At 36.4% G+C, this 22,310-nt stretch overlaps 1 protein-coding gene across 2 annotated transcripts in view; it reads left to right on the top strand.

Moving 5' to 3' along the window:
• The window catches only part of RAD23B (RAD23 homolog B, nucleotide excision repair protein), a 106,736-nt gene that overhangs the window by 64,954 nt on the left and 19,472 nt on the right, over positions 1-22,310 (top strand). For both annotated transcript variants that reach the window (XM_027863043.1, XM_027863041.1), the window contains exons 5-6: positions 11,058-11,113; positions 16,939-17,066. In XM_027863043.1, the coding sequence (XP_027718844.1) occupies positions 11,058-11,113; positions 16,939-17,066 (184 nt within the window). The remainder of the gene's footprint in view (positions 1-11,057; positions 11,114-16,938; positions 17,067-22,310) is intronic.

Below are 22,310 nucleotides of genomic sequence, written 5' to 3'. Positions count from 1 at the left end.
TGTTTTATGTAGCAACTTTACTTATAAAGTACATTTTTATATCCATTAGCTCCTTTGATCCCAACAGCCTTACTTTGTGGTGTATAGCATAGTGTCTTCCACGTTGTTTTTTTAATAAATGTGTTTTGAGTTGAAGTGTTATTATTTACATTGTACATGAGAAAACTGAGGCCAAAAGAATTCTCATTCAAGATTATGAAACTGTTAGAAGATTGAACTGTTCTGAATAGAGATGGAGGATCTTAAAAGGAATTTGGACCTTTTTGAATTGAGGAGTAAAGTGATTAGTCTTACGAAAATTTAGTTTTTTAGTCTGGCAATAGTATAAAGGATGGATTCAGATAAGGAGAGCATAAGGTCTGAGAGACTGGTTTAAGGTTTCTTAACTGAATTCTAGGTAATTTGAGTGGTGCCATTTAGGAAGAGATGTGTTTGATATGGTAAATCTTTTTTTTTGGCTAGGCAATGGGGTTAAGTGACTTGCCTAGGGTCACACAGCTATTATGTGTCTGAGGCTGGATTTGAGCTCAGGTCCTCCTGAATACAGGGCTGGTGCTCTATGCCACTTAGCTGCCCCAGTCAGTTGTTTTCTAAATGACCACATGTAAAACTAAGTTAAACTTGAGATAAATGTGCTCTGATAATTTTCTAGGCAGAAGATCTTGAGAAAATTCTCAAAGTACCTAATTTACTCTGTCTCTACCCTAGGATAAAGGACTTCCTATCACTTTGCAGGCTGGTTGGCAATAGACAGGAAACATTTTCCATAGAATAATCATCAGTGAAGTAGGATGTTAAGTAGTATTTTGTTGTAATTAGGAGGTAAGATTTGAGTTTGGGCGCTTGAAAAGCAGAAATCAACATTCTTTGTAGAATGAGATAGTGACATAGTGGAAAGATTGAGCATTAGTGAGGATTGTAATTCTTTTTTTCCCCCTTAAAAATAATGCTTGGTTTTTAAATTGCAGTAATCTGGGTTTTTTTTACACTTAATATTCTAAATATTAAATTTTCCCCCTAATGTTAACTTTCTAATATATATTAGAATGATAGTGTTTGTGCCTTATCTTGTACTGTTTTAAATTTCTTGTGTATTTTTGTTATCATCATTATGCAGCCAGATTGTATGTTTTGAGAGCTTTTGTGTTATTATCTTTAAGTTGTTTTAATGCCACCAAACTTTCACATCAGTTGAATAGGATCCAGTTTCTTGTACCTTAAATTTAATTAACATAAAAAGAGGAGAATTCATGATTACAAGGATAGTAAGTTTTGTGAAATTTAGCATCTGGGTTAAGCTTATTAAGGTTTTCTTTCTTTCCTTAGTTATGCTTTCTTCTGCCATACTATATGCTTCTGATAGCATGGTGCCCTGGAAAGAGCACTGGCTCTGGGTCAGGACTTGGAGTCAGATCTTACCTCTGTCACTTATTACTTAATCTCTCTGCCTACTTCAGATTACCTTATCTGTAAAATGAAGGAGTTAGATTTAAATGGTCTCTAGGGTCTCTTCAGCTCTAAACCTATGATCTTCTGATCTTTAATAGCCTTAGAGAGAGAAGTATACAGTGGAGAACTAAGCTCAATGAGGAGACATCTTTATTGCTTTTCCTGTTTAACAACCATAAAAATATATTTGCCATTTCACATCATAGTAATTTTCATGTATGTCCCCACATTTCCTTGTAACAAAGAAAAGTAGCTCACCAAAAGAGAGCCCTGTCTCATATCCTATGCAAAGTTCTGTATTCTTACACACCTCGCTAGGGAAGGGAAGAAACCTGAGTTCACCTCTGTCTTGGTGCTATTTTCATTTACAAAATTGTAGTCCGTGTGTATATTGTTCTACTTCTAATTAATTTCTCATCCCTGCATCCTTTCAAGTCTTAACTGTTTCTTTGAATTTCTCATTTGCCATTTCTTAGCTTGCAGTAATAATCTGTCATATTTATATACCAGTTGTTTTTTTATCCATTTACTAACTTTTTTGTGCCAATTTTATTGTCTAATTTTTCTGCTACAAAAAAATGCTGTTTCATATATTTTGGTATATACAAGACTTTTCTATCTTTGATCTTCTTGTAGGGGATATACTTTGTAGTTTTCTAGGCCAGGGCGTAGCACATATCTGTAACTTTTCTCATACATTTCCAAATTTTTTAAAGAATGGTTGGACCAATTCACAGCTTTACCAGATGGTATGCAAGTATGGCTATCATGAAACTAATCTTATATTCTAGTGTTTGAATCCACAGTGCAATTATGTAGAGCTTTTTTTTTTAAGGTGTTGTCTCCCCTGTTCCCCCCTCACCCCAGGTAAACACATTAATTGAAAAAAGTTACTTGGCAGTCACGTAGGAAAAGTGTTATAGTTGTGTGATAGGTAATATGATGTTGTCAGATTCTCAACTTTAGTGAAGTTTGGCTATAATATATTTAGCAGTGTTATTGATTCTGTCTTTTGGAGGGACCAAAACTCTCACACCATCAACAAATCTTATCTTTTTTGAGTTCAAGTACGAATTCCCATAGTTTCAGTTATCATTTCTATTCAGATTATTCCCAAATCTGTTATATCTACTGCCCTGATCTTCTTAGCTCCTTAGCTCTAGACCCAATTAGCCAGCTGCTTATAGAACATCTCTACCCAGGTAGTCTATAATCATCTCAAGTTCTGCGTCTCTAAAACTTAGGTTGGTATGGGATCAGTTGAGCTGGAAAGGACCTCAAAGTTTATCTAGGCTAACCCTCTCATTTTAAAGATGAAACTGAAGGCCAGAAAAGTTCAATGAATTGTCCAGTCACACTGGTAAAGTAACAGTCAATGTTTGAACCCAGGGCCCCTTGATTTGAATATCCACTGTCTTTTCCTCTCTTGCTGTCTCATCTTTTCCCTAAAATTTGTTTTTTTTTTCTTTTTCTTTTTTTTCCTTCTGTCTCCCATTGTTTCTGTCAGTGTTACCAATCTTCACCTCGTTCTCCCGCATTAGAAACTTTGGTATTTGTCTTTTTCCCACCCTCATTATAGTCACTATTTTCAAAGATCAGTCGATTATTTTCCACAATATCTCTCATATCTCTTTGTTTTATTCTCACTTTAGCCACACTAGTACAGGCCCTAGATATTACATAACTGAAATTTTGTATTAACTTCTTAAAGGTTTTTGTGCCTCCACAAATATCCACTCCAATCCATCCTTCATAACTCTGTTACACTGTTCTTCCTTATGTCATTCACCTATGTTAAAGCCTGTCAGTGTCTTTAAGGTTTGCTTTCCTTAGCTTGACATTGAAGGTCCTTCATAATTTGAGCATACATCAGAGTTGTTGGGATGATCAAATAAGATCATATTTATAAAAGTTTATTAGCACAAAGCCTGGCACATAATAGCACTATGTAAATGCTTATTCCCTTCCTCCAACCCCCAGTCTGGTGATATGCCTTCTTTCCAGACTTACCTCATCTTGCTGTCCACAATATATGGTATATTCTAGCAAAACTACTTAATATTCATAATCTTCTCTTGATACTCATAATTTTCCTGTCTTCATGCCTTTATTCACATTCTTAGTTTGCCTATGTACCCTGGTCCCCTCAGCCTTTTGATTCCCTATTTTTTAAAGTCCAATTCAGATGACACCTTCATGAATTCTTCTTCATTCTTCTCTGTTCCCCCAGTTAATGATCATCCCACGCTTCACCATCCAGTAACACTTTGTTTTGTACCTTTCCTCTTGTTATTTTATATTATAGTTACTTTTGTATGGGTATTATTCCCTTACTTAAATACTACACTGCAATAGGGCAGGGATCCTGTCTTATCCAAAATTGTATCTTCATTTCCAAACAGTGCCGTGTAGATAGTTAGCTCTTAATATAATAAATTTCTGCAGTTAAATTAAACCTGATTAAATGAAGGAATTGCTTTTCTATGAAGACATTTTATTTACTTACCTTTCCAGTTTGAAATAGCTGTGTTTCTTGTGAGGTAATACTGGAATTAGTCTCAGATTTCTAGCTTTAGTTCATTCTTTGATTTTTCTTTTTGTTTAAAATATAGCTGCTTTTAAAATATTTTCAGAATTGGCATCTTCTATTATAATAGAATTATTTTCATTTGGGAGAGCTTTCATTATAGGTCACCTCTTCTGTTTTCTCTCAATGGTTTTTATTTATTTATTTATTTGTCTTTACTATCTTTCAGACTTAATGGGCACACAGAATCTCAGTTTAATGAATACCATTATGATGTAATGAGGATATTTCCACATCCTGGCCAACAGTCCATACTAACATTGCTTTGCTGATGTGGATACAGTAATAATTCACTTATTCGGAGGCCGCCTATGCGGCAACCTCAACTATCCGGAACGCTACCAAGAACCTGGCAGTAAGCAAAAAAAAAAAGAAGCCTTTGAGCAGCCAGAATAGGTGTCATAAGGACCATAAGACTCATGCCTTTTACTCATTAGAAAACTCCTCATACTCTCACTCAAAACCCATTTGCTTATTTGGGACACAGTTTTAATCACCCAGGTTATAAAGGGGCTCCTTTTGGTAGGAACATTGACAGCATCAGGAAGTGACAACAGAGTATAGCATAGATAATATAAAAAGCAGGCAGAATAACTAGGGGGGAAAAGTATTACCATTTAATTAAAGATAAATAATCCTCAAACCTCAATGATTGTGCTGATTTCTTCCGCTAGTCCCATTGATTGTGCATCATTATTGCCCTAAGTCAAAGAAAGGGTTAAATATACTCTGTTTAAGAAATTGGGGAAATACAGGATACAGTTGTAAAAAGACTTCTAAAATGGTTAAATTTTTTTAATTGATACTTACCTAGTGAGCTTCAGTTATCCAGAAAATTAACATGTGAGAAACTTCATTTCTCTATAACTAAATAAATGAAGTACATAGCCTAATTTTTAAAAATTTTTAAGTTTTTTAACTGCATTTGTCTATTTAACAAGGATAGTTCTTTTGATGAAGTATTTCAGCATTTGTTTTTGAATAGCTGTTAAACTGAATACCAATAAAATTTATTTCTTTCAAAATATTGTGTTGATAGTTCCTGATTTTATGAATTGGTATAGTTTGGGAACACTGATGATTGTTTCATGGAAAATGTTTCCTGTCTGTTGCTAACCAGCCTGCAAAGCGATAGGAAGTCCTTTATCCTAGGGTAGAGACAGAGTAAATTAAGTACTTTGAGAATTTTCTCAAGATTTTCTGCCTAGAAAATTAGCAGAGCCCATTTATCTCAAGTTTAACTAAGTTTACATATGGTCATTTAGAAAGCAACTGACTGGGGCAGCTAGGTGGCACAGTGGATGGAGCACCGGCCCTGTATTCAGGAGGACCTGAGTTCAAATTTGGCCTCAGACCAAACACTTGACATTTACTAGCTCTGTGACCCTGGGCGAGTCACTTAACCCCAATTGCCTAAAAAAAGAAAGCAACTGACAACTGATATTGTACATAAAAAGCAATCTCAGATTTTCTCTCTACTCTGAGCAGACTTCACAACTTTATTATTATATGGTTACCACAACCAGCCTGGGAATACATTATTTAACCCCTTATTGCATTTATATACGGTTATAGTATATGGGCAAAATAGTATTTACCATCCTAATAACTTTTGCTTTGAAGAGCAAACTTTACCTTTCTATAATATCCTCTGTAATTTCCTGTTAACTAATGCTTCATGCCTAATAACTTGATTTATGTCAGGGCTTCAGAACCTGCTTTTCTTCTTGATTTCCTCAACTTTTTTTTACCTTCCTTTTTTCATTCCTATAATTCTAATTTATCTGATGATAATATAAATTTGGGTATTATTTATTGAATAACATTTTGTGTTGCCCACCCTTTTTTAAGTTAAACATTTCATGTTTCTTTTTATTAATTTAAAAAAAAAACCATTTGTATGAGCCTCAACAGAAAAAGAGCCTTTCTAACCCAGCTCTTTATGAGAAATCTTTTATGGCTATTCACTGGAGCAGTATATTTCCATTTCAACAAGTTTTACATGAAAATAGTAATTTTGGTGTTAACTTCTTAAACTGGAGTCTTTGTATTGTGGTTATTGTCTAAATGCTTTACTTTTCTGGTTTTTCAATTTTATCTTAATTTACATCTCATGTTTAGGGACAGTGCTCCTTGTTGAATGGTAAATTGTAGGGTACTTTTCTCTTTCAGGTTTTGGTCTTAAGTACCCTTAAGCAGAGGTTAGTGTTAGGCAGCTATAGAAAATTTAGGCTAATACTGAGTATTCTAAATCTTACCCACATAGTTTGAATCCTATTTTTGGATGAAAATCTCTACACTCTGGATACAGTAAAGGAGGCAGTGACAGCTAGGAGTAAGCAAGCAGGTGTAGAGGATCTTTCCAGATTCAGATAGGGTTAAGTTCCCTCACCCTAGTCAATATCTCTTATTTCTTGCCAAAAAATCTTTAGTATCAACAGCTGCTGCTGGTTCAAAGTATGTATCTGGGGGGGAGTAATAGAGCATTATGTGAGGAAAACATATTTTTACTGTCTCATTATATTTAGGTGGAAAATATTCCAGGCTGGAAGATAGTATTCAACTACAAATTTGCTTCCAAATCTAACTGATCAAGAATCATGTGCAACAATGTATTCATTCTAGTTTGATGTTTAGGAGAATCAGACTTTGTTGTGTCTTATTAAAGCTTTTATTACTTTCTTTTAGCAAGAGCTACAATTGAGGGACAACCCCCTCCCACACACACACACACAGACTCATCAATCAGGAAATAGGGACACAAGTAGCATTTATTTGATGCCTGACTCTTTAGGTAATATGCCCTTCTTTAAATTTCCCATATCCCCCTCGACCCACTCAGGTAAGAACCTTGTCTCCTTCATTTTGAGCTCCCTCTTCCTCATCTTCTATCAATCAGATACCTCCTGCTACTATCTCCCCCCTCACCCATTTCATATGATGAAATGGTCTTACTCCTTACAAAAACTAACCCCTCTACTCAATCAATTCCATTTCATCCTGTCTCCTCCAACATCTGCTCTGTCATCCCTACTGTTTCATTCATTTTCAATCTCTTCCTGTTATATTGGCTAATTTTCTTCTGCTAAACCCCATTTAATCTTTCCATTCCTCCCCCCCTCATCATCCTAAATCTCTTAAGGTCCTCTATAGTAGGTGCCTTCACTTTCTTTCCTCACTCTCCTCTTTTCTCAACCCCTTACAATCTGATTGCTGACCTTATTATTCCACTGAAACTACTCTTAATGATCTCTTAGTTGCCAAATCCAAATGGCCCTTTTCAGTCTTCATTCTCCTTGACCTCTGTGGGCTTTGTTATTATTAATCACTCTCCTCCTTTGATATCCTATTCTCTAGATTTTCAGGACACTACTCTCTCCTGGTTTTTTCTACCTATCTGACTGCTCCTTCTCTTTCTCTTTTGCTGGATCCTCCACCATATCATGCCCTCCTACCATAGGTGTTCCTCAGGGTTCTTTCTGTCTTGGGCCTTCTTCTCTTCTTTCTCTATATTATTTCACTTGGTGATCTCATCATCTCCCGTGGGTTTAATTGCCATCTGTATGCTAATGATTCCCAAGTCTAACTTTCCTGCCCTAAACTCTTTGCTGATCTCCAGCTACCTTTCAGACATCTCAAACTGGATGTCCAGTAGACATCTTAAAGTCAATGTGTCAAAAACAGAACTCATTATCTTTACCCCTAAACCATCCCCACCTCCTACCTTCTCTTTTACTGTTGAGTAGGATACCATCCTTCCAGTCCCTCAGGTTCCCAGCCTCGGAGTCATTCTTGATTGATCATTATCCCCAGTCTCATAATCATGTCACACAATAGTGTATCAAGATTTTTAACAAGGCGTTTGAGTCTCATGATGGCCCTTTCAACAAAGTAGAGAGATGTGAACTATGTAACAGTACATCTATTGTATAATTCTACACTAGATGGATTTGGAACTGGTTGAATCATTGGAGTAGTCATAAATGTTGGGTGGGAGGGGTGTTTTGAGTAGAGGGTCCCATGGATTTTTCCTTGGCCTTCTATAGTTTGACATTTTTGTCTGTGTCCTAGATGAAAACATAGATATTATGCTTACATATAACACATTTGATGGGGTGAGCATCCACATGAATGGCCATCTTCAGGATTCAGGAGTCTTGACAGGTGTGTTTTGTATAGTCATAGGTACTATTACAGATAAGACTTGGTTGGACTGTTGTTCTTGTGTCAGAGATCTGGAGTATATAGCAGATTGTAAATTCAGTGTGACTAAATAATTTGACAAAAAAGTTAGACTTCATTAATAGGGGCATTATATCCAAAATAAGTGTTTTATTATTTATCAAGTGTAAGAATTTATCAAGTACTTAAATATACTTTATCTAGTTCTTGTTGAAGATGGGATTTTGATATGGTCCTTTTTTAGTTTTGGTTAATATAAAACATCTCAGTATTTTCAGTTCATAATGAACACCTTAAGTGGATTGTGTTGATATGCTTACATCAATATTAGTGAACCTAATTAATATTTTGACATGATTTGGGAGGTGAGTATTTTAATCTTACATTCAGTGGCTTAAATTCAGATTCTAAAGGAGCTTGGGGTCTGAGGTACTGAAGTTACTTAAAAAGCATCATGGTGAAAATAGCAGAAAAAAAACCAATCTCCTTATGAGTGATATTCTTCAACAGCACTGTTATATACCTGTCAGCAGAGAAAATAAGTCATGGGGGGAAATGGTACAAAAACATATATCTGGTTACTAATCCATCCCATTCCTATCCAATTCTCTTTGGCTCCTCGATATATGAGGTCAAAGTGGGGCAAATCAATGACAAGAAGAGGCCCTTTGTCCTGATTTATGCTCTAAGGGATTTATAATTTATTCTAATGAGGTAGAATTTTTAATTTTATTTGTTCCAGACCTGTGATTTCATTGTGTGCAGAGAATTCCCACTGTGGAAGCTCTTCCTATGCAGTTTGTCACTTCATCTATAACTTTTAGTCTTCTAGAGTTACTTAGGGCACTGAAAAGTTAAATGATTGTTTGTGTTCGCCTAGCTAGTGTGTAGTGGAAGCACTTTAACACAGGTCTTCCTGACTCCAAGGCAAGCATTCTGTCCACACATCACACTGCCTCAACATAAATATGTATGTATAGTTATATTGACATAAATATGTACAGATAAACTTTCATAATGGCTGCTGTAAGGAAATAGTTGGGTCAAATAGTATACTAGATATAGTGGACAGCAGTGCTGAAGGAGGTATTTTTAGAGACGACCCTTGATAAACAATTTACATGAAGAAAGAGATGTTTTTCAGTGAAAAGGAGAAAGGTTTCATCTGTGAATTTGGGATGATGTGAATAAAAGCTTTGACTTGAGGGGTCCACCTTGGTTTTATATAATAGGCAGCCTGGGTCAGTAGAGATTGTTTAAAAAGTAAAAATAATAGTTATACAAGTAACTCCTGTAGCATTGATAGGGGGTTGGGAGTGACTGAACAAGTTATGGTATGATTGTAATAGAATACTATTGTGCCATAAGAAATAACAAACATAAGTAATTTGTAGCTTGGGAAGACTTGTTTAAATATATGAGCAAATTGATAAAATCAGAAGAACAATATAATATACACAGTAATATAAAGGAAAACAACCCTAAAACACAGCAAAATTCAGATTATATCTAGCCCTCATCTTTCCTAAGTTCTAGTCCTCTATCACCAACTATCTTTTGGTATATTTCAAACTACAGGTTCTGTAGGAATCTCAAGCCCAGTATATCCAAAACAATTCGTTGACTTTTCTTTCTAAACCTCCCCCTTCTTTTTAATCCCCTCCTTCTGTTAAGGGTAACTCTGTCCATCCCTTCATATGTCTGGGTTCACAGCCATGATTGGAGTCATCCCATCCAATCGGTTGCCATGTCTTTTCAATTCTGCTTCCACAACACATCTCTCGTTCATCCCCTTGTCTCCATTTTCACTTCCACCAGCCTATTTCAGACCTACCTGGTCTTTTGGAACAGCCTCCTAATTTGGGCTTCCACCTTCTAGCTTGAAGTGTCTGTAACCCATTCTTTACGTAGTGAGAAAATCATCTGCCTTAGCCAGAAGTCTCACCCCATCCCTTCCTTGCTGAAAGACTCTCAGTGGCCTTCTGTTGGCTCCAGGACAGAATGCAAATTCTTTAGTGTGTCATTTAACGACCTTCACAATCCAGCTGCATTCTACCTCTCCAGCTTTATTTTATGTTGTGCCCCTTCACACTCACAGCGCTCCAACCAGCCTGGCTTTCTTGTTGTTATCTCCAAATACAGTATTCCATCTTCTGCCTCAGTGTCTCATGCCTGGAATGCACTCTGTCCACCTCTGTCAGATAGGATTTCTTAGCCTCTTTCAAGGCGCAGCTCATAAGTCATGTCCTATGGAAAACCTTCCTTAATTCTTGTAAGTTACATGTTTTCTCCCTCCTTTTACTCTCCCCACCCCGTGTGTGTGTGTGTGTGTGTGTGTGTGTGTGTGTGTGTGTGTGTGTGAATTCTGTTGAGGAAGGAAAATTCATCATGTAAACTCTCTGAAAATTGGGACCTTTTGTTTTGTTGTATTTGGATAATTTTTACAGGCTTGTCTTATTTTTCCAACTGTATTTTAAGTCCCTTATGGAAACTTAATTGTCTTATCCTTTTGCCCTTACCTAATAGTTCAACAAACATTTAATAAGTATGTGCTATGTACATGGAAAGTATTTGTTAATTGCTTAGATTATGTGAAAGAGTGATAGCTTCTTAGATTACCTTTTTTAGAAGGATTTCAAAGAACTCTCAAAAAAAACCTAATTAGTCCACATAGAGGCTATTTTGACTTTGTAGAAGAATTTATTAATTATTTTATTTGTAAAGAAGATATTTATTATGTGATTGAAATGGAATTTTTTCTCTTTCATGTGTTAAATATAGCTTTTGTAAGTTCACTTTCAGTTTTATACATTTTTAAGTGTAATTTTTCTTGTTACAGTACCCTGGGTGATTCTTCTCGATCAAACCTTTTTGAAGATGCAACAAGTGCACTTGGTGAGTTTTTGCTTACTTTCCTTTGTTTTTGTTAACTATGGGAAAATAGCTGACTTCTTAGGGGCCTTGTATGTGATATTGCTCCTATTTACTTAATAAATAAAAGTTCTGTAATTAAATCATGTTGACCTACTATAAAGGACTGCCATTTAAAGGAAACCTGTGAATGAATACTTTAAAACAAATGTCTTCTGCCTAATTGTGCATTTTATAAAATTTTATGAAAGTATTACATTTTCTTGACAAGAAGAGTTGTTTACTTATAGAGTGGTTTAGATTGCTTTCTAAAATCTGATGCCTGACATAAAAATAAAAGATATCAATAAAAATGGGATGTCATAAGTTTAGTAAAATCTAATGCCTGGAAAAAGTCCTGTCTTTAAATTTAAGTAGTTCTTGGAGGAAAAGGAGCTTATGAAGTGAGTAAAGGAGTGTTTGAACTTATTTTCAGGTATACAGATTGTTCAAAAATAACTGCTTCTCCTTTAACCCCAAATCTGCTTATGCGTCAAGGTTTATTGGTAACTTATTGGAACTTTTGAGCTTAGGACTATGTATTTTATAAAAGATAAAATTTACACAGAAAAAGAAGCCTCTAACATGCCATAAATAATACTAAATTTTAATACTGAAGAATTAACTAAGTTGGGCATCGTAATAAAGTAGAGACTCTCTCCAGTACCTGAAGATTGATTGTCAGTATCTCCCAAATACATTGCCTTTTCTCAGGCAGCTGCCCACCCCAGTTCAGACTCTTATCACCTCACACCTAGACTATTGAAAGAACTTCTGACTGGTTTCCTTGCCTCAGGTCTCTTTACTTCTTCAGTCCCTTCTCCATTCTAATACCAAAGTGATTTTCCTAAAGCACATGTCTCACATTCATTAAACTTTAGTGGCTCCCTATTATGTCCAGAATCAAACATAAAATTCTTTATTTTGCTTTTAAAACTCTTCACAACCTGACCCCTTCCTACCTTTTCCATCTTCTTTTGCTTCATTTCCCTCCGTATATTTTACAGTCTTAGCTATACAGACCTATTTGCTGTTCCTCAAATATGAAACTCCCATCTCCTAATTCAGTGGCTTTTCAGTAACTGTTCCCTAGTCTTCAAATGCTTTTCCTCAAGGCTTCCCTGGCTTTCCACATCCTATCTTATGCAGTTTTCTTCTGTGACTCCCTGCCATTTACACTGTGTGTGTATGCATATACATACACACACACATATATTATATGGGCAGTGGGGTGGCATAATGGATAAAGTGCTAGTCTGGAGTCAGGAAGATCTGAGTTCTTCTAGCAACGTGACCCTAGCAAATTACTTAACCTGTTTTTACTTAAGTTTCCTCAACTGTACAATAGGGGTAATAATAGCACTGCCTTTCAAGGGTTGTTATGAGGAGCAAATGAGATGATAATTGTAAAGCTTGTAAGCATGGTGCTTGGCACATAGTAAGCACTATATAAATGTTAGCTGCTTCTGTTGCTGTTGTTGTTACCTAGTTATTTGCATATTGTCTACTCCATAGAATGCCAGCACGAACTATGTTTTTGCTCTTTTTTATATCTCTTGTGCTTAACATAGTTTGATCTTTATATTAATATTAGCTGCTAGGTATTGCAATAGAAGAGGACTTAGAGTGAGGAAGACCTGGGTTCATATTTGGTCTCAGATCTTTACCTTTACTCTTACTTAACCTCTAAGCTTCAGTTTCCTCATCTGTAAAATGGGCAGAGTTGAGGGTGGGGTGTGGTAATAATATCACCAATCCTACAGAATTTTTGTGGGTACTAAATAAAATAACATATGTAGAGCACTTTGCAAACCTTAAGACATATAAGTGGTAGCTACTATTGCCCTGATTTATTTTCTGAGTTAAAGATCTGACATGATCAGACTGGCTTTAGAGTCCTGGGACTACCTCTTCCTAGTGCAAATGAAAAAAGTTGTATAAATCTGTAAGCACTATATAAATATCCATTTTATCATCACCGTGATGATTAAATTGTAATTTCCTTCATGATAAGCACTATCTTTGTTTAAATTTATTATTGCATCTAGCATAGTACCTTGTAAGTATTCAAATATTGCTGTTGCTGCTGCTAGTGATGGTAATATTTCAGTTTACATAGTGCTTTAAAGTTTATGGAACAGATTCCTTACAAGTTTTTGAAAGAAGTAGTCCAAGTAATATTTGTCCCTGTTTCACTGATGAGAAAGTTGAGATTCATTCAGATTTCTGGGAGCCAGGACTCAGTCCCAGGTCCTTTGATTCCGTATTCAGTGTTTAGTCCACTACAATAAGCTGCTACAAGTTAGTAATCTAAGAGAATGATATATTGTTTTCATCAAACAGCATAGGAAAAAGAATCAGGAACTTTGTACGATTTGGAACTGTATGAAATGCCAGGATTGGTTATCTCCTAGTCAGAAAACAATAGTTAGAAATTGAAGGTTGCTTAGTCAGTACTTATTTCTCTACCACTCCCCCCATTGATATTTTGCCCATGGAGCATAAATAAACACTCTTAATATCACCTCCTTAGCATCCTTTTCCCTAAGGAAAAAAAAATATTTATAAACTTCTGGGTTTTTTTATTCTTATTTTTTCTTTAGCAGATCTGTTTTCAGTTTTTCTTGGTAGATAAGAATGGAGATGGTTGCATTTTCTTGGTGCCGTGATTTTGTTTTATGCTGCACCCCAAGCTAATAAAATTATATCCGAATTTGTCTTTTTTCTTAAGCAGAAAGTAGTATACATTATACTTTCCATCTATACTTTCAGTAAAGTCTCTAGAGTTTATTGTATTAGAACTGTTTCAGGAAACAAGTGGAACAATCAGTCATTAAACATGCCTACTATATGCAAGGTACTGTGATAAGTGCTAGGGATACAAAGAAAGGCAACAGATAGTCCCTGCCTTTAAGGAACTCACAGTGTAGAGAGAAAACAGGATAAATAGTAAATAATCAACGGAGGGAAGACTTTAGAATCAAGAGGGATTATAGAGCTCTGGCCTTGGAGTCATTGCAGTACCTCAGACACTTGACACGTACTAGCTGTGTGACCCTGGGCAAGTCACTTAACCCCGATTGCCTCACCAAAAAGAAAAAAATAACAACAAAACAAAAAAGAAGAGGGCATATGGAAAGGCTTGTCCTGTAGAAGGTAGGATTTTAGCTGGGATTTGAAGAAAGCCAAGAGGCAGAGATGAAGAGAGCATTCCATACGTGAAAGGAAGCCGAGGAAAATGCCTGGAATCAGGAGATAGAGTGTCTTGTTTGAGGAACAACAAGGAGGTCAGTATTACTGGATGAAAGAATATGTGAGGGACAGTAGGGAGAACTGTGTAAGGTGTAAGCAACTGTAAACATTTGAGGGAGGCAGGTGATGAAGGGCTTTTAATGCCAGAGACTTTTATATTTGATCCTGGAAGAAAGGGATAAGGAACATTATCTGAGTAATTCCCTGATTCATCTTGCTTCTCATCCTTCCCCGAGTAAAAGATACACTATTAAATATTGTGCTTGAGAGGTGGCATGGCTTAGGGGGAGAGAGAGCTAGCCCCCTGAGTCAGGAAGACTTTATAGATCAAGTCCACCTTTAATAAATGTTCTATGATCCTGGACAAGTCACTTAAATTCTTGCCCCAAGCAGTTCTCAGACAAAAATTTGCAGGTTAGTTTAGATTAAGTGAGGCCATTTGGTTTAGCGGATAGCTCGTTAGATTTGGAGTCAGGAAGACCTGAATTTGAATCCTGCCTCAGATGCTTATGAGCTATGTGTGTGTGAGACCCTGGGCAAGTCACCTGACTTCTCAGCCTCATCTGTCAAATAGGGACAATAATAGCACCCAGCTCACTACAAATGAGATAACTTATCTGTAAAGTGCTTTGTAAACCTTAAAAGCTTTTTTCAAAATACTGGTCATTATCATTAATAACAACAAAAGAATATGAATTGGTAGGAGTTTCTCACTGAGGGTTTCCTTAAAATTTTAATTGATACTTATTTACTTTCTGTGTTCACTAAAATTGTTCCGATTAGCTCATTTGTAAATCTGCATTTCCTTACCTCCTAAACACCTACTATATAGCAAGGTATTGTGCTCTCCCCTAGGAATACAAAAACCAAAAATGAAATAGTCTTTTCCCTCAAGAGATTATATTCTTAGGGCATCTAGGTGGCACAGTGGATAGAGCACTGGTCCTGGAGTCAAGAGGGCCTGAGTCTGACCTCAGACATTTGACATTTACTATCTCTATGATCCTCACTTAACCCCAATTCCCTCACTAAAAGAGAAAAAGAGAGAAAGAGAGAGAGATATTATGTTCTGCTGGTCTTGAAGAAACAAATGGTTTGGGGAGTCTTTGTTACTGAGGCATGGCCATTACTTAATCATTAGATTACAAACTACTTGAAAAGGCAGACTTTTTGACCTTTTTTGTAGCCCCAGTAATTACCATGGAGCAGGACTTAACAATATTTGTCCCTCGGGCTGCCTACCCAATTTCAAGAAAGTAAAACAGACCTGCACAACATACCACCCATGGGCTACTTTGGCATGTTGTAAGCTGCCCACGGGCTATATGTTGTGCAGGCCTGGCATAGAACCTGGCAGTAGCAAGCACTTAAATCCTTGTTGGTTTGACTTTTTCTAATGAAGCCAGACTTTATTTGTGAACAAATTTATCAGGCTGAATCAGAGCATGATTGAGCTAACTACATTTTACTGTACTTTTCTGTTACTGTCTTAATTATCTTCTCTTATCTCCAATATCTTCCACCCCCACCCTCCCATACTTCCTTGAGCAACAAAGAGACTTGAAATAAGAGAGTATCCAAATTTAGACCCTGAGTTCATGCCCCTGGGATCCTTCCCTGCAGCTGAAGGATGTGCTGATAACACCAAACATACACCTATTCCATTGTACAACACCGTAACTTAGAGACCTGGGCGGAATCACCTTTCATCTAAGGAAATGTTAGGAACTTTGTCTTATGTTTCAGTCTTTTCCTCTGAATAGTTTAAAGAGTAAATAGATTATATACTTGAATAACATTCACTCTCCAAAAACATTCACTGTTTTCACATTTATGTGAAATGACTAGTTCCTGTTGCCATTCTTCTGCCTTACGTATATAAAATCATTATGGACTATATCACTCCCCATATTTTTCCCACCTACCAGATTTGTAGACAGATAAACACAGGTTTTTCATTTGGCTGTTTTGTGTTTTTTTTTTTAATCTGAATATTAGTGAGGAAAAGCAAGGTTATTTTCTTTCCTCTTCTCATCAAAATCTTAGGGTTCCCTTAAATGTTTATTTCTGAGCTTCCAAGCTAGATCTTATTACTCTGACCCAGTGGTTTGATGTTTTTCCCCAAAAGGTAGTACTAATAGAATTTTGAACTACTTTAGGGTCTCCATGCTCCATTTGTTAGTAGGTCTTTAGCTATACTTATTTTGTAACCCTTAGATTAAATTTCAGTCCTTTAGAAAACTAGCTGAAATGAGCTTACTGGTTGACATGCATGAAACAGAATGTTAATTTCATACAGCATGTACATAATAAATATAATAATGTTTGAGCTAGAATACAACATAAGCCCTTTATCTGGACAAACTTAGTGTACTTGTTCTGTTACTGTCAATTTAGTACAAAATGTAAGAATTCTTAAAATCTAAAAAACAAAACTTAATAAAAATTGCCAAATCTGTCGTTTCAGTGGATGTCTTATCAAGTCATTGAATGCATCAAGACTTATTAATGTGTTTTAATTGTGATCTTCATGCATCCTCCTTTTCTCCCATTTTCAGTGACTGGCCAATCCTATGAAAATATGGTGACTGAGATCATGTCAATGGGCTATGAGCGAGAACAAGTAATTGCAGCACTGAGAGCCAGTTTCAACAACCCTGATAGAGCAGTGGAATATCTTTTAATGGTGAGTGGTTTGTTTCATCTTACTGCTTCACTTTTTTCTTTTTTTTCCCCCTTTTATTTTTTTGCTGGGCAATGGGGTTAAGTGACTTGCCCAGGGTCACACAGCTAGTGAGTGTCTGGTGTCTGAGGCCAGATTTGAAATCTGGTCCTTCTGACTTCAGGGCCAGTGCTCTATCCACTATATCACCTAGCTGCTCCTTTTTCCTTTTTTTTAATCCCTTCTTTTTTTCCCTTCCTTGCCTCCTCACTTTTCCTCTCTCTGCAGGAATCCTTATCTTTCTTTCTAAAAATAATGTATAAATATTAAATGGTATTTTCATTCCTAAGGTTTTTAAGTATGTAGAGGCCAGAATCAAGGAAGTGGTCTAGTGTCAAATTTCCTACCTGTAAGTTGGTTACATTTAGCATCTATGTCTCCCTTGAGCAGTTCCCCAGATGTCTCACTGTGACTCAGCCTCTTCATTTATAGATAACCAGTGAGAATTAGATGGAACCTGTTTGTGGACAGGCAAAGCTCTTTGTCCATCCCTCACACTATCAGGAATAGACCCCTGGTCTATATAATATAAATGATGTTTTGTAACCTGAAGTTAATGTGAAAGAGATGTTATGAGTGTTCTAAGTGTCAGGTGCTTTTTGTAAGGTGAACAGGAATTGAACTTAGGTTTCCTGCTTTGCCATTTCCGTAGAGGAGCTCAGAGGCACTTGATAGTATAGAATCATTGACAATCAGATGTGGAGGAAACCTACTGTATAGTGAGAAAACTCTAGATTTGGTTCCAGCCTAGCTCTGCTAGTCACTCACTACCCAGGTGGCTTTGAGAAAGTCACTTGTGTACTCTGAGCCCAAGTTTCTTTATTTAGTCCAGCCTGATTTTAGGAATGCTCAGTAACACATCCCTGATAAGTGGTTAGTTATCAAGCCTTTGCTTAAAGACCTACGGAAAGTGTTTTGGAAATCATTATCTAAAAATCTGCCTTGATCATTCTCAGGTCTCCCCTTTGAAGGAATAGGCTGGGTAGTTGTGATAATTTTATGATTAATCATCAATTAACCTCTGTTAATTATCTCTGATAAATATTAAGCCCAGACCAGCTTTCCCTTACCCTTTAACAAGTTTTATCCGTCAGGTACTCGGGGAATGCAGTCTCATAGTAGTCCAGAGTAGAATATTTTGGGAAATCATAGCTGCTAGCTGAAAACAGATCCTTTTAAAACTAAATAAAAATTATTATTTAATTTACCGTACTACCACCCTCCTCATTAGTGCAGATGATGAGGACTTGTTCAATATATTCCCCACTTAAAATAGCTGTAGAGCCTAGGTTCACAGAAAGGCAGAAAATCTCTCTATTGTCTGTTTAGGGAACAGAACTCTTACAATGCTGTAGCTTACATATTTGTCCTTTGTTCTTTGGAATAACTAATACTAATTTACTCTTCCAGTGTGTAATTAAATGTTTTTCCCAGAATGAACTAGCCAAATCCTTAGGCAAGAGGGGGTAGCAGAGTTGACTTGTAGTGCCTTTTCTTTTCTTTTCTTTTCTTTTTTCTTTTTTCTTTTTTCTTTTTTCTTTTTTCTTTTTTTTTTCTTTTTGATGAGGTATTTGTGGTTAAGTGACTTGCCCAGAATCACACAGCTAGTAAGTGTTATGTGTCGGAGGCCAGATTTGAACTCTGCTCCTCTTGAGTCCAAGGCTGGAGCTCTGTCCACTGTACCACCTAGCTGACCTGACTTGTGATGCCTTTTGCAGGATGGTGAGACTAGACAACTTTCCAGTTATGTTTTTAGTGGAAAAGATTTCCCCTTTTCCCTCCAAAATTTGAATAGAATCTCATCTATCTGGATTTCCATCAAGCCAACACAAATGAGCATTGTCTTAGACTCCTTGGCAGCTAAACAAGAGAGTCTAGATGAAATATTGTTGAGAGGCCAGTGTGTAAGCCCTCCCAACAATGAAAGTTATCTGGAAATAGAATGGAGTGAGTGCTTCATTGAATATAGAGAGCTTCCTGTTTACTGAATGATCAGTGGGAATGCTGTATAAGAAATTCCAACATCTGGTAGAAAGTTGGAATAGATGCTGTCTAAGATACCTTCTAAGATTCTGTTTGTTTAGAAATAGCTGGGTTCTCCTCTCACTGTTATACCCCACTCCCAACCCCAAACAAACATATTTAGTTCCACTGGGGCCCTACCATATCAGCCTGTGTAATCTTGATTAAGTCATTTAAATTCTGTAGGATCAGTTTGTTTATTTATAAAACACAGAGGTCAGATTAAACATCTGGTTTGTGGTATGTCTAGGGAAGAGGAAGAATTTTGCAATAAGCTACAACAGGGTATGCAGTAGTAGTCAGGTAATTGCTATCTGTACTGATCTGTGTCATAGAAGGGAAGATAAAGGGCTTCAAGGAATGCCTTTCTATTTTCTAGGTTATTAGTTAATAAAGTATACTTTACAAAAAGAAAGAAGAAAAGCTTCAATGTGGAAACAAAGAAAAGAGAAGAGTAGTTGTAGGGATTCTGGGCAGAAGATTGTGTGTGAAAAAATGTGCCATGTGATGAGAGAGAAGGGGAAGGAAAAAGGATGACTGAACACTTTGTGCTAATTGAGGCTCTTTGGGAAGAGCTACTTGGAAAGTAGCTGACTTCTGTGGGGGAAACAGTTATTTCAGTTTCAAGAAATGATGATGGAAATTCATAAGTACCATTAAGGAGAAAGTTTAGCTGGTAGTGAGGGTCAAAAAATGGAGACAAATTATAGTGGATATAGCTCCTTGCTGAAGGAGTATTGAGGCAGCTATTTGTCCTGGTTTAAAAGATGATATCTAAAAATTAAGTCTTGCATTCCTATAACCATAGTTCAAAATAGAGAAATAATTTGGGACTCCCTGAATGGGAATATGGCTCTGGGATGATATATCCTATTACAGGAGGTGGGGAGGAAGGATATATGAAGTAGTGAGTAGTATTGTGTAGTAAGATGTGTAGTGGGAAACTATAAGGAGAAAATCTTCAGAGAAAAAGAAATGACATTGTAAGAGAATATACTATAGAGTACTTTGTCTGAATAAACAAAAAAAAATATTTTTAAGCCACGCATAGAAAAATGAAATGCTTGAGTTAGGTAAATATATCACAAGCTGTTGTTGGGATAATTTTTGTATTGGAAAGAACCAAATAAAAATGGTAATAGGAAATTAAAATCCAAGATAAAAGAGAATCTGACTGCCCTTGATGAGTTCAGGTCACCAGATTTTGACAAACTAGCATAAGTACTAACTAATGTGATTGACAAGCTGCTGGTGGTGATCTTTGAAAGATTTGGAGCATGGAAAAAGTACCAAAACAAAATTTAAATATATGAAACTAAATGTGTTTCTACCCTTCCCTCGTTGATACTGCTATGAGACCTAGTGTTGACACCAGAAAAGCTGGGTTCACATTCCTGCTCTACTTCCAGCCTTGTTCATGTTGTCAGTCAGCAGACATTAAATACCTGCTATGTGTCAGGCACTGAGTTTAAGTACAATATAGGTGTTACTTTCCTCATTTGTAAAAAGAGAATTAAGCCAGGTGATCTTTATGGTGTAAATAAATGCTGTACTCCTACAATTAGCTACATATTTAGACTCTTGGGACACACCTGTGTCCAAAAGAAAGCAGGGGATGGTAACTTATTGGAAGATGCCTTTATTTAAGTGTTCTGTTTTGTTTTGTTTTGTTTTGTTTTTAATCCAGTAGTTCCATCTCACAAATATACTGGCACAGGACTTTTGAGGGAGAGGGCAGGCATTTTGGACATTGTGTTTCACTAAAGATAGAAGAATATTCTTTATTTTTATGTCACCTCTGGTAACTTTTTTGTTACAGTGGGCATGTTCTTTTTTCCTGCTAACCAGTCTCTTGGTACTTTGTGGAAACAAATATCCATCTATAGGAGAAAGCATCATTTGCTTGGTACAAAATGGAATTAGCTTTCAAAAGTTGTTAAAGTAGAACTTACTCTTAAATTGATAGTACATTTAAGCTAATATTTTAAAATAAGAATGGTTTAATCTATTTTACTTTTCCTATTTTTTTTGCGATTGTTAGATAGTAACTGGTAAAAATTGTCATAGTTACTCTGTTTAGAAGCTATAATCCTACTTCTCATAGAATACGTTACCATATTTTTGCCTGTTTTCTTGTTTTGAGGCTGTTTTGTTTTTGCTTCTGTTAATCCCACACGTAATTTTTTTTGTAATTGAGAAAGTGCTTTGATCAGGTCAAGTGAGTGGTATCGAAACATTTTAAAAATCAGGGCATAATGACTCTGAGATTTGCCCAAGATAGAATCTGGTTTGATGAATAAGTAACAAGACTGAGACTAGAGAAAGATGGCAGAGGAAATCCAGGAAGTTGTCTCAGCTCTCGTCCATTTCCCTCGGAAACAGCATTAAATCAAACCTCTAATGGTTTCTGGAGCAACAGAACCTGCAAAAAAAAAAGGAGTAAAACAATTTTCTAGCTTAAGATAACTTAGAAGGACTTCAGGAAAGCTCTGTCTCACTTGGGTAAAAGGGAAGTGCAGCCCAGCGTAGCGACGTCTGGGCAAGCCAGCAGGAGGCTCTTAGCCACAGCACATATTAGCACCAAGGCCCCAGTGCTTAAAGCCAGTGACCAGGCCCTTGGACCCCAGCACAACAAGCTTAGGACATTGCCGCCTGTGCCCCAGGAACAGACCTAAACTTTAAAAGCCACAAAATAGGCTAAAAAATGAGCAAGAATTAAAAAAGAGCTCTGACCATACATAGAAAGCTATTATGATGACCACAAAGATCAAAATACAAACTCAGTAGAGGACACCAGTGTCAAAATGCCTACATGCAAAACCTTAAAGGGGAATATGAATTGGTCCTCAAGCTCAAAAAGCCTTCTTGGAATAGCTCAAAAAAGATTTTTAAAGTCAAATAAGAGGTAGAAGAAAAATTGGGAAAAGAAATGAGAGGTATGCAATAGACAGTCAGCAGCTCAGAAAAGGAAGGACAAAAATTGAAGAAGACAATTCCTTAAAAAATACAGTTGATCAAATGGAAAAACACAACTCCTTAAAAAATAAAATTGGACAAATGGAAAAGAAATTACAAAATCTCACTGAGGAAAATAATTCCTTAAAAATTAGAATGGGGCAAGTGGAAGCTAATGACTTTATGACATTATCAAAAATCAGTTGAACAAAATCAAAAAAATGAAAAAAA

Source organism: Vombatus ursinus, unplaced genomic scaffold (genome assembly GCF_900497805.2).
Source record: "Vombatus ursinus unplaced genomic scaffold, bare-nosed wombat genome assembly UNPS02014770.1, whole genome shotgun sequence".
NCBI lineage: Eukaryota > Metazoa > Chordata > Mammalia > Diprotodontia > Vombatidae > Vombatus > Vombatus ursinus.
The sequence above is the reverse complement of the archived record's forward strand: the minus strand, read 5'-3'. Positions and strand labels throughout refer to the sequence as shown.